The sequence below is a fragment of the Pempheris klunzingeri genome, chromosome 15 (genome assembly GCF_042242105.1).
Source record: "Pempheris klunzingeri isolate RE-2024b chromosome 15, fPemKlu1.hap1, whole genome shotgun sequence".
Lineage (NCBI taxonomy): Eukaryota > Metazoa > Chordata > Actinopteri > Acropomatiformes > Pempheridae > Pempheris > Pempheris klunzingeri.
The window spans coordinates 2,837,355-2,849,480 of record NC_092026.1 but is presented as its reverse complement, the minus strand read 5'-3'; the positions used below and the strand labels follow the sequence as shown (position 1 = coordinate 2,849,480).

The window sequence follows — 12,126 nt, the reverse complement described above, 5'->3', positions numbered from 1 at the left end:
GTCCAAAACAAAATACAAATAGATATAATTAGACATCTGAGAATAAATACAAGTTTTTGAACAATGTTATTTTGCCTCAAAGGCATGTGACACTTTAATGAATACTGTTACTGAGACATCATGTCATTGACTCCTGGTTGTTCAAGCGTGTGCACGAGGGAAGGCTAAATTGGCTAAGCTAGCTGAAGTTTATCCTGATGGAGGCGAGAAGATGTGACTCAGACTTGTGTGTGTCCAGAAGGAGGAGGAGGAGGAGGAGGAGGAGGGATGAAGTCCGGCGGCGGCTCATGTGGATAGTCTTCAATATGACCATTGGATGAGTCTACAAAGTGAGAATTAAACCCAGAGAAGTGAGTTTTCAGGTGTAAATGTTCAGTATTTTAGACAAGAACAATATTGTTGGTGAAAGTTCAATACTGTGACGTGAGCTAGTATCTGTGGATTCACTCATGGCCTTAAAATACATCCAAGAAATGAGCAGAATGGTGATTTAAGTCATGCAAATGTTTTACTTTTAGGTGCTCTTTTAAAAAAAGAACATAATGAGTATTACCTAATACCCCATATCATTTGTTGGCCTGCTTAAAGACTTGGCTTTACCAAAAAATGCCTCTCATGCCAAAGTTCAGGCCCATTTTGTAGTTTTTATGTTGTATACTGGCCCTGTTCTAATGTCTGGACTCACCTTTGTGTGTGGCCGAGAGGAGACTCTGCACCCTGGAGGCTCTCTTTAGGGCAGCCTGGTAGTTCTCATACAGGACGGTCCCGTACTGAGCACACAGACAGAGGACACACACACAGGTTTAACTCTATAACAGTCATGAAATGTCTGTTTGCTGTTTGTTTCACTGAACTACAGTCAGTCATTTGTGATGTCGCTGCTCTCATGCGGTGTGGGAATCTGACCTTAGCTATTCTGATGGAGTTGACCCAGAGCAGCAGTGTGTGTTCATCGTCACAGCACAGGAACTTGATGTAGTGTGACTCCTTCTGGATGCAGGGATGCTGGGAAAATAGCACAGGTGGTGATATTAAAGGGGCACTCCCTTAATTTAGTATTGCACTTCTGTAAAATGTGGTGAGACAGAAAGAGAGAAAAAGCATTAATGGTCATAAGATATCCTGACTTTTAGTCCCTCAGTTTGTGACTTTCTGTTTTAAACACGTAGACTCAGAAGCTCAAGCTGAGACGACTCGAATGACATCACTACGACATCATCAGGGTGGTTTCCTCAGCGTCTCTCTCCTCAGGTTGTGTGTTTGCAGTAGACACCAGAGCCAGCAGAGGGCAGCCCAAACCAAGCTGGTACTGCACTCTGGCCCGAGAAGCAGGAAGAACACTGATGAGACGTGATGACGTCATCAGGTACGTCTCTTTATCATTTTAATTAGATTTAAAAGAAGAAATCCTAACTATGAATATAATTAATAACTCTGTATTTAGCTGGCTCCTGTGGATGAAAAGCACTTGTTTGACTTTGCACTCAAAGGTCAGAAAAGGCAAAAGGTTTGTTAGCTGTTCTTCCTTCATCTGACTTCCCCTCAGTATGTTTTTAGCTGTTGTTGTCTCATTGACAATTGACAGCAGTCTTTGTCTGTCTATGTCTATGTAGTGTCATTTAATGGTGCTCTTTGCTATGATATCTAAATCAGTCATGACTCCACCAGCAGCAGCCTGCATGCTGCTCCACTCTAAGCAAAGTGAAAATGGAATACATGATGAAATCCTCTCTCTTTCTCTCTTATGTCTCAAATGCATCACTAATCTGAAAACCAACAGGTCAATCTGAGTGTGTTGCAGCGTTGACACACTGCAGAAGTCTCCCGAGTGATCGAATGGATGATCTTACCTTCAGCATGAAGCAGAAGTTGGTGGGGGCTCTGTATTTCTCTTTGTGGTTGCTGGTGGTGTAGATGTTGACTTTTTCAAAACGGACAAAGCAGGCGAGATCAGTGGAGGACTGAAGAAAAGAGAAACAGGCACACAGTCAGTTTGTGTGGCATTTTCAGCATTAAAAGGTGCCACCATGGTATTTGGTATGGTATTTAGGAGGCAGCATAAATGAGAGTACTCTAAGTGATGGCTGTTGTTTTAGCCTGTTGTGTGGGAGGAAGACATTCTCAGTCTCAGTGTGTGTTAGTTATTAAAACTGAGACAGTTCAAAGAATTCACTGTGAGGCCATTTGTCTTTATTCAATATGCAGAGAAAGGACAACAATCAAGCAGAAGAGGATTTTGTTTTTCTCTCTGGTGCGTTTCAACATTCCTTCCCTTCTGATTTTAAGCAGAAACACATCGTGTTCACACATTAAAGCGCGCTGACATGAGATGCTGTTGTTCACTGGAGAGCTGTAAAGTGAGCGGAGGTGACCCGCAGACTCTTTGGGGTTTGTTTCTGACTTCACCGGGGAACCTTCCGTCCTCACCTTACCTTCCATCTAACTCTGCCTGCTTGGCTCTGCAGTGTACATGTGGTAGCGTTTCAAACTGCTGCAGAAAAGCAGGTTTTTGCTGATGTCAGATTTTAGTCATTTTTCCTTCCCCTGCTAATGAACTATCCTTTCCAGATCTTCCTCTTCCTCTTCCTCACCTCATGTGTCCTTGGCCTCAGATGATTCCTGCAGCTCTCTTATGTTTGCCATTTGCACATCTGCCCTGCACAGTTTTGCCTCCATCTCTTTCTCTCCTCTCGGATGATTTTTTGGTCGCTGTGTTTCTGCTCTGTCTCGGTGACAGGACGACATCGTTCTCTTTAACACGACGAGGCCTCACTCATACTGTCCACCCTCATTTCTCAGGCTCTTCCTCTTGACTTCCTACCTCCGCTACGCTTAAGAGCTCAGATATAAGACATCATAGACTTCACACAGGGGGAAGACAGAAGTCTCCTGTCTGTTAAAGGACTGCTGTCATGCTTGTATCGTTTTTCATCCAGTTATATTCATTATATTTAATGTGCTTTCATTTATATCTTTTTAGTTTCACAGGTGGTTCTCTGTTCACTTAGCAATGAGTTTTAGTGGTGGTCATTTTTCACGTTCGGACAGAGCCAGGCTAGCTGTTTCACTGTGTTTTTAGTCTTTATGCTAAGCTAGGCTAACGAGCTGCTAACTGAACTGAGTTTTCATGTAAATTTTTGCAGCTCTCTCATCATTTTAACAATTTTATCTAAAGATTATCAGGAAACAACATCAAATAAAAAGGAGAAATGATTAAATGTTTTGCACGTTCACTACTAGAATATCCGCTTGTTATTATTTTTACTTTGTGGAGGTGCTCAAATGAATGTTGTACGTTTAAACACCACAAAGCTTATTATTACTAGAACAGTAAGACAGCTAGAAAGATGCAAATAAAGGGGTTATCTTTTGTGCATGGAGCCAATAATCACCTCAGGAAACCTCACTGTCATGACAACAGCCCATCATTGTTGTTTCAGGCTACATGTGTGGGAAGGGGTTTCACCCACACAGGTTGCTAAATGTGATTTACCACCTTAGTTCTCTCCACAGCAACAAAACATTGGTTTACCACAAACATTTCAAATGAAATATGATGTAGGATGTCTTTAGTGGTCAAAGGACATTTTATCTGCCATACCTTTGTCTTTCCTTTGGGCACATAGTAGAGGCCGGAGGCCCTGAGCACAAAGTAGCGAGGTTTCCAAACCTTTTTCCCATTTTCCTTTAGGTACAGCGTGCCCTCAAGAGCAGGAACAATCACTGTAGAGCCTTCAAAATGCTCCTGCAAGGTCAGAGGACACAGGTTACATGCAAAACTGAAATTCACACAGGACAGAGAAAAAATAAACTATATTTAATTAGTACATTTATGTATTTACAGAGAGGATGAGATGGGAGGTACAGCTGGGTGTCATCTGCGTAACAATGGTGGGAGATCATTACTTATAATAAGGTATCTAATTAAAATAGGGCCTAATATGGAGCTTTGTGGAGAGAACACATTTTTATTTTGCTGGTAGGAAGCTTTTTCCATTCATGCTGTTATCCTTCAGTCCTGCACTGCACAAGTCGTCCTGTTCAACCAGGGGAGGTTTAATTTCAGTTTTTGAGTGTGGTGCTGTGACCGACCTTGAGTAAGAGTTTCTTTGCTTGTTCATGAATCCCACTCGAACATGCCCTCTCCTTTTTCCGCATGTAGAATAACTGCAGGGAGAGAACATCACAGTTCAGTTTACTGACAACGCCCTAAACCTTGCACCAAAATGCACTCGCTCATGCTCACCTGAGGGTCTGTGAACATCACATACTTCTGAGGTCTTGACATGAAGTAAATTCTGTTTTCAGTTTGGCGACTCCATGCAGACAGTGGCTCCACTAAGTACTCGTGGTCCTCAAAGCCTCTCTCTGAAATGGTGAGAAACACATGCGTATCCCTGCCTCTGCACGTGTTATATATGCTTGTCTGCATACACTTTGATTTTCTCACCAGTCTGCAGCTCGGGGTTGGTCTCACACAGGCTCCAGTCGATGCTGCCGTCACAGTGCGTCTTCTCAAACAGCTTGTCCAAAACCTCTCGGGTCGTCTGTCTCTCGTTCACCATCAGCGTCTTGGAGCTGCCGTCGCTCATCAGCACCTTTACTATCAACTGGGAGAGGCGGCAAGCTCAGGTACTTTAACTGTGTAGCTGCCCGGCGCAGAAAAAAACACTCAAAAAGCTGCTGATTTTACCTTCCTCACTTTGGCTTCTGCCAGCTTTTCCAGAGCCAGTTTAATTTTGTCTGCCTTTGTCTGGGGTTCACTCTGGAAGCATAATATGAGGTGATCAATTATTAACTTGTCATGAATTTACAACTTCATTTGTATGATGACAGATCCTAGGTTACCATCTGCAGCCCCCCAAAGGAGTCAGCAGTGTCTGGCGGTGGAGGAAAAGCAGCTGCTGGCTCAGATTCCTCAGTCATGGCCGACGCTGCACTCTGATTATCTGCACTGCTGCTGGAGTTTTTGTTGGTCGACTTTGAATGGAGGTCAGCCACCAGATCGTCCAGGTCACGGTCCTCCAGTTCATTGAGAGACTCTGAGGAGATAAATGTGGGTCCTTGTAGAGTTGAATGAATATGAGAGACGCCAAGATACAGAGTTGTGAAACTGACTTTTTTGTTGTTAGTTTGTTGTTCCAACTTTAATCTCTTTATTTATCTAATTCATTCGTTCACAGACAACATGTAATCCTTATTTATGCCAAAGAATTGGGTGCTTTCACAGTTTTACCACATATCCACTTATCCTTCCTTTCCCAAACTGATTATCTTCCCCTTTTATCCCTCCTGGTTTTCCAGAGGTTGGCATGACCTTCTCAAGGCGCAAGAACAAACAGTCCCTCCCAGGAGGAATCCCGTCTCTTGAGAGGCTGCGTCTCATCTCCCCCACATGCATCCTTGGACATCAGGTTTACTTTCAGGGCGGCGTGACTCCGATCTGTGCAGCATTGCTTTAAAGGAGAGCATCACCGTCTGAACGAGCGCTTACCGTTCAGGTCTGTGAAGCCAATGGAGAAGGTGGTCTTGGTCTGTGAGGCCGGGTCGAGCATTAGACTCTGCAACCGAACAATGAGAAGGTGAATTCACACTCTGTTTATTCATCTACACACCTATTTTGTTAAATGAATATTGTGAAACATCAAATGTTAATAGCTACAGTTTGTAGTCTCAGATAACCCTGAGTGGGCGGTTTGTGTCCTTGAACTGGTCTGACCTCTCGTTTAATCATGTTACATGAGTCTGTTATTTATCAGTGACTTTGTTTCCCTGCACTTTATCATACTCTGTTTTCAAGCTGCACCAGTAATGGAGAACACATTGCACTCTGCCACATAGACAATAAGTCATATGTCAGTTCATTAAGAAAAACTGATCTGTCAAGACCGTGATGTTGGAGTCTCTGTATACAAGCTGTAAACATCTGCTGAGCCGTTTGAATATATACAGAAAATGGCTGATATCCAAACTGTAATATTCTAATCATTAACACAAATCTCCGCCGGCGTCATATTCTATAAACACGCCGGGCAGACCGCCAACCTGGACGCAAAATAGTGCCTGCGAGCATGCAGTCGAACCCAGACGACACATGAAAACACATGTCGTCATGCTGGAGCTGCTGCTTAAATGACACCTCCGAGCTCCTTAAGTCAGGGATCAAAAACACTCCCTTTTAGTCTTGTGGCTCCAAGGCAGCACAGCGGAGAATGGGCCCAATCAGGGCAGTAAGTGGAATTACTGTAAAGCCTTTTGTTTCTCAGAGTCTGAGAGGATCAGTGCTTTAATCAAAATGCTTTTCTTGCTAACTCTGGTGATAGTCTGTGGACTGGTGTTTGTCACTGTGATGGCTTTCCAACAGGACGCATGCCAGGGTGACATATAGAGCCCCTTTTTTTTTTCTAACACGGCTGACGTAATGTTCAAGATTGATCCCATTCTCGGGGCGGCGCTCATTTAGTTTACATGAATGCGATTTTTGAAATGGACAGTAAAGAGTTGCGCCGCAGGCTGAGGTTGCATCAGTTCATAGTGTGTAATGTTTTTCTTGGCGCGCCGCAGTTGTTTGATGAGCAGCTTATGTGCGCTTAAGGGAATGTGCAGCCATTGCCCACGGTCCAGGCCAGATGCGGTGACTTCACATCTCAGTGTCACTTTACATTTTTCTGTCTGACGCTCAGTTTCAAAACAAAGACTGCCATGTGTAATCAGATAATGTCCAGATTAGTGAGGCAAACATCAAGTGATTTGTCTGATTCACTTTCTGTAACCCTCTCCTACTTCAAAAGCCCTGATGGGATTATTTGGCGAGAGCGTGAGGGTCTCGGCTCATCTGGTCGTGTTTTGAGTAAGAATGCGACCAAAGATGTTTGATATCACACTTTTGTTCCTCACAAGTCCAGATGAAACTGACTAATGCACAATGGGAAAGAGAGAGAGTGTTTTTAGTGGCTCTGAGGACGGCAATGGCTGCCAGTTGGTTCACCGGTTTTGTCCGGACTGAAATATCTATAACTGTTGGATGGATTGTCGTGACATTTCATACAGACACTCATGATTCCCAGAGGATGAATCCTACTGACTTTGGCCATCACTTGGCGTCTCCTGACCAGATGGTCAACAGTTTGGGTGAAATAGTGAAGCAAAACTATGACATTTCATTGCAGACATTCATGTCCCCATTAGGATAAACACAAAGACGTGGACGTAGCCTCTGGGTCTGAAAGGTCAACACCTGCTTTCTTTCTAAAAGCCAGCAGCTGGAGACTCCACTGGGTCCCAGAAGAAGCCAGATTGTATGGAAGCCTATGAGAAAGTGACCCTAATTCTCATTTGATTTGTTAACTCATTAAACACTTTCCTAATGTGTCCATTGTCTCAATTGCTGGTTCAAGTCGTCCTCATCACAGCATGACATTAGCTTATAGCTCACAGCACTGCTGAACAACTCACCTGAGAGAGATGATCCATCTCTCCAAGCAGGTCACTGAACATGGCATCTATGTCGTCCATCTGGGATTGACAGAAAAAAAATATTTTAGAAGCCATACAGGGATTAAAGACAATGCCCAGCGTAGATTAAACAGTAATAGTCTCTCCCTGCACGGGGTCTTGAATAGTCTTACATGCAGGGAGCGGAAAAGTTGGGAAACTCTGCTGAAAAGCCTGCGTGAGGCCTCCACCAGACATTTTTGTGGTGTGGCGATACAAACACCCTTGGACACATGCACGCACATGTGCATACACACAGTTTGGACATGTCTGTCATAGCTGTAAAAGCAAATAAACAGTATGCAAAGAGACGCTGGTTACACCGCAGAAGAATATTTCAATATGTTCACAAAAGCTGAAATGCAGTGTCATTGGCTGCCATCATTTAACATGGTGACAAAGCAGCATTAAGATGGTCTCCATGTCTCCATCCTCTAACGAACCTCATCTTCATCAAACACATCCTCACAAATATTGTGACTTAAAAACAGATTCACAGATTATTTCTTTGTCCCATTTTGCTGAAGACACTTTGTGAGTCGTGACATTTCCCTCGAAAACACTTGAGATGTTTTAAGTGAAAGTCAAAGAAGCTCCGCAGGTATAATCTGAGAGTCATGAAGGACCACATTAAGAGTAAGAACCGACCTTTTCTGAGAGAAAAAGGCTTCATTGAGATCAAAGATTTTCATCAGACAAAACTTAGGGCGGCTCCCTGCCAGCTTTAGGGTCAAAAATACGTTTCGCATGTGGAGCGGCTTAAAAAGTAAAAACTGAAGAATGAGCTGTGCTCTTCTCGCCAACTTCTGGAGACTGTTGCTTTGTGTGGTCATCAATAGCAACAGATATTTATATATTGTGAAGCCACATCAGCATGTGTCGCACGCAGAAGCAGAGGAAGCAACGAATGTAGAGGCAGTATTGGTGGTAAGAGCTTTTTTTTTGTCATCGTCGTCTTGTCCGTGCTCTGGTAGCTTCACTGATGTGGGATGCTCAGAGTATCGTAGACAGGGTGGACGTGGTGCAGTCCTGCTGTAAGCATTGATGATAATATGGTATTTGTTTGCAGTGTTTTCTGATCTTTATATGTTCTTTCTGTAGATACATTACAGTATGTTCTGTATTCATACACTGACAAATAGACGTCCCTTAGCTGTAACCATGTTATTGTAAATATAACACAGCTTCTCAACTTTTGTGTTTTCATTCTTCTCTGCATCTCATTAAGTTTTTGCTTTACGTTGCAAAGCTTAATTCTGTAACCAAACGTCGTAGTGTTCAGTTTATCTTCAGGCTCCAACCCTCCCGTGACCCTAAGAACAAATAAATCTGCAGTCAGTTGGACGTGTGTTTCGGAGGCCAATCCTCATTTCCTGTTTTCGTGTTAAACCTGCGCTAACTGATTTTTTTGGCCACTTCCAGGCAGTGGAAACAAGCTGGGAACACAGAGGAACACGGGCATTTTATAATAGTAGATGGTGAACATGATGGTAAACAGGTGCTTATTTACACATCCAACAGACATGAGACCACATTAGCATTCAGTTGGAGTCGTGTTTCTGGCCGCTTGGCAACTGTAAGCCCACTGTTCTCTTTTCCTTTTAGCTTGTTTTGGTCGCCACCAACTCCTGAGGGACGTATCTGGTTCCACAGCAGCTAAATGCTCCCTACAGCTGCTCACCAGCTAGGCAGGTAGCATAAAGTGTGTTTATCTGAGCCTTTTGGCAAAAGAAACAGCTCCTTGCTGCAGTTGAAATCAACTACATGAAACTAGTGTGCACCAAAACAGAAAGGATGTGGACCTGAAACTGAAATGATCAACTCAGAGATCCTGTTAAGCCTTGTTGAGCTTGGTGGAAGACTGAGGTACATGATAATTACACCGTGCACATAATGATCGATCACTCAGGGGGCAGCAGGAATCAGCTGTGAACACAAAGCCTATTGTTTATTATTCACTACTGCTTACACGTCCAGCGGCTTTTGTTTCTCACCACCTGATGAGTGTAAAGACAATGTTTGTTCTCCTTTTCCTGAGAGATGTTTCTGGCTCTACGTTCCCCAGCTGGTCAGTGACTGCCCCTCTGCCGCTGGGTGCTGGGCAGGTAATGAACACTGGCTTCATCAGAGCTTTTTCCTTAAGAACAGCTGCCATCTGTGACTGAAAACGCCACGAGAGCGGCGAGAGTAAAGCTGCAGGCCGTGAAACCAAAACAACGAGCTGAAAAAGGGGCTGAAAAGCTGAGAGGATGATACTAACATCTCTTGCCACCATCTTTTCTTGATATATCCTTTCCTACCAGAGTTGGATGACAGTGTGATGCAGTTATATCATCTGAGAAAGAGGGAGTAAATTCTCAGAGGTGAGAATCAGGGTCAGTCTCAGGACGTGAGGAGCGCAGCAGACATCTGTTTGGCTTTGTTTAACTCTACGCTGATATATTTTATACACCAAAGCTGCAGCTCGAGGTATGCAAAGAGCCTATTCCGCGCTGTATAGGTTAACTCATGTGGTGTTTGAAACATTCCTACTTGGACCGCACTCTTTATTTATCACATCTCTGTACCACTTGTTCTTTCTTCAAACACAGATACGTGTACGCACACATGCAGCCTAATGTGTACGCACTCGAGCAGACAGGCATACGGTGCACAGCCCTGCCTGTGCTGTTCAGGCTCACTCTGTGTTTATGCTCAACAGTAAACAGAGCATCCATTAAACTGTAATGAGGTAGAAGGGGAAGAGTGGAGAGGATAGTAGTGAACTGAACTATTGTTTCCATATGAAAGTGAAATTTTTTTGGATCAAGAAAGTGAACTTCACCTTTGCGGCTTCTCAGGACTTCTGCCTCACACATGTGAGAGCCAGTCCTTACTTCTGTTTCTGTAACTCCTTTCACATGTGAAAACACACACACACACACACACACACACACACACAGGTGTATATACCTTCAGTATTAGTTACTAGTGTTTGTCAGGGAGAGGCAATGCGCTCATCACAGCATGACATTACAAAACCACAGTTGTTTATGAATTCCATGCTCTCATCGGGTGTGTTAGACTGCTGCTGCTGCTGCTGCTGCCGTCTCCCACTGTGGTCTCACACATCAGCAGAACAGGGGACAGACAGACAGGCAGGCAGGCAGACGGACAGGCAGACCGACAGGCAGACCGACAGGCAGACCGACAAGGCAAAGCCTGAGTACAATAGGCGATTTACATGACTTGCATGAATGAAGGGAACCAGAAAGCACTACTTGCTGACAGACAAACCAACATGTTTTCTCTTTTCTTGTGGTTGAGAGCTTCTTGCTGTTTTCTAATTAGTTGCACAACCATCCATTGGCTGCTGCTGGTAGAAGACATGTGTTTGTCCTAAACAAAGCTGATGTGGCCGCTCAACTATTTAACTCCTGAAGGGACGAACAGAATGTATGTATGTATGTACAACAGTTCTAGATGTGAGATTATCATATTTTAAATGTTTGTAGTTGCCATAATGCACACCGATTCCTCATAAACTTCATTTTAAAATATAGTTCTTACCTTTTCTGTGTCTTTCACACATGGGAGCATCGTTAAGTGTGTGTAAATGCTGTGACTCTCATGGGTCAGTCTATAAGTAACCAGACGTACTCGTGACGTCGCCTGCACTGCCTCTGCACGCTGAACTTCCTGTGAAATCAGGAAGTAGATTTAACAAATTCTTTGATGAAGGAAAGAGAGGTATACTTGTCCCATGATTTTGCATTTCTGCTTCTACACAAGTACGGCAGAGCCACATGTCTGATTGGTAGAATAGTTGAGGGACAAATACAGATCTCTGACCAGCTGTTTGTTTTATGGACTGTCCAGGCATCTCACATGTTCTGGGGCAGGTCTGCTTGCTGTCCCCAGAGTCAAAACTAAGCCTGTTTTTAATCACTGCATATCTGCAATGAATTCACAGCAAACTCGAGGTCGGGTCCAAGTCTCTGCAGTGTTATTCTTGTTCTCCTATTAATGTGCTTTCATCCATCTCATCTATTTCTGTCCTGTTTTAGGATAAGTCTTTTCTATTTTCGCTTCTCGTGAAAACAATGATAATAAATGTATTTCTATAGCACTCTGCAAGCTGAAAATGATCACTGTTGTTGTTGTGGCTGAAAGGTGCTGCACAGGTAAAGTAAGCGTGGCCTTAACGAGGTCTCTTCAATCGGCATAACTGGAAACACCTGTGTGAGTTTGCGGGGCTTTTAAGTCCAGGGTCACCTGAGGTAACGCAGCATATAATGAACTAACCGCTTACAGGGTTTGATGACATGAGCAAGATTTGTCAGATATACGGCATACAAGTGCATTTCTGGTGGTGAAATGGACAATTTGAATTAAGTGGAAAATACAGAAAAGGGACTAATTTTTAAAATGTAACTGGTTATACCTTCCAACAAAATCATGACGGACAAAGTTCAGGCCACGGTGTCACATCAGAGGTGCTGTGAAAACAGAACAAGACGCTGATGATAATAGCACAACTTTAAATAGTGCAGAGAGAAATGTGTGAAGTCTCACAGCCGAAGGGTTAGCAGACATAAACAGCCTTGTCACATTTCTCTCTTATGGTGATTGTAGACTGTTTGTGTGCTGATT

The 12,126-nt window shown here is 43.5% G+C and overlaps 1 protein-coding gene across 1 annotated transcript; it reads right to left on the bottom strand.

Annotated features, from left to right (window-relative positions):
* Positions 1–66: 66 nt before the first annotated feature.
* LOC139213791 (amyloid beta A4 precursor protein-binding family B member 1-interacting protein-like) lies at positions 67–11,066 on the bottom strand. The gene is made up of 13 exons (XM_070844438.1): positions 11,044–11,066; positions 7,456–7,515; positions 5,495–5,561; positions 4,849–5,042; positions 4,694–4,765; positions 4,451–4,610; positions 4,247–4,368; positions 4,093–4,167; positions 3,602–3,745; positions 1,851–1,961; positions 907–1,005; positions 686–770; positions 67–322 (listed from the first exon to the last, which is right to left on the bottom strand). Exons 2-13 carry the CDS (start codon positions 7,513–7,515, stop codon positions 219–221), a joined length of 1,293 nt encoding a protein of 430 aa, XP_070700539.1. The 5' UTR covers positions 11,044–11,066; the 3' UTR covers positions 67–218.
* Positions 11,067–12,126: the final 1,060 nt, after the last annotated feature.

What these genes read in the sequence shown, in the direction of transcription:
- LOC139213791 (XM_070844438.1), bottom strand. Translation starts at nt 7,515, where the DNA reads ATGGACGACATAGATGCCATGTTCAGTGACCTGCTTGGAGAGATGGAT. An exon ending in TGGCTTCACAGACCTGAACG is followed by an intron (nt 5,043 to 5,494) that starts GTAAGCGCTCGT and finishes TTATCTCCTCAG; the next exon opens with AGTCTCTCAATGAACTGGAG. An exon ending in CAACCCCGAGCTGCAGACTG is followed by an intron (nt 4,369 to 4,450) that starts GTGAGAAAATCA and finishes TCACCATTTCAG; the next exon opens with AGAGAGGCTTTGAGGACCAC.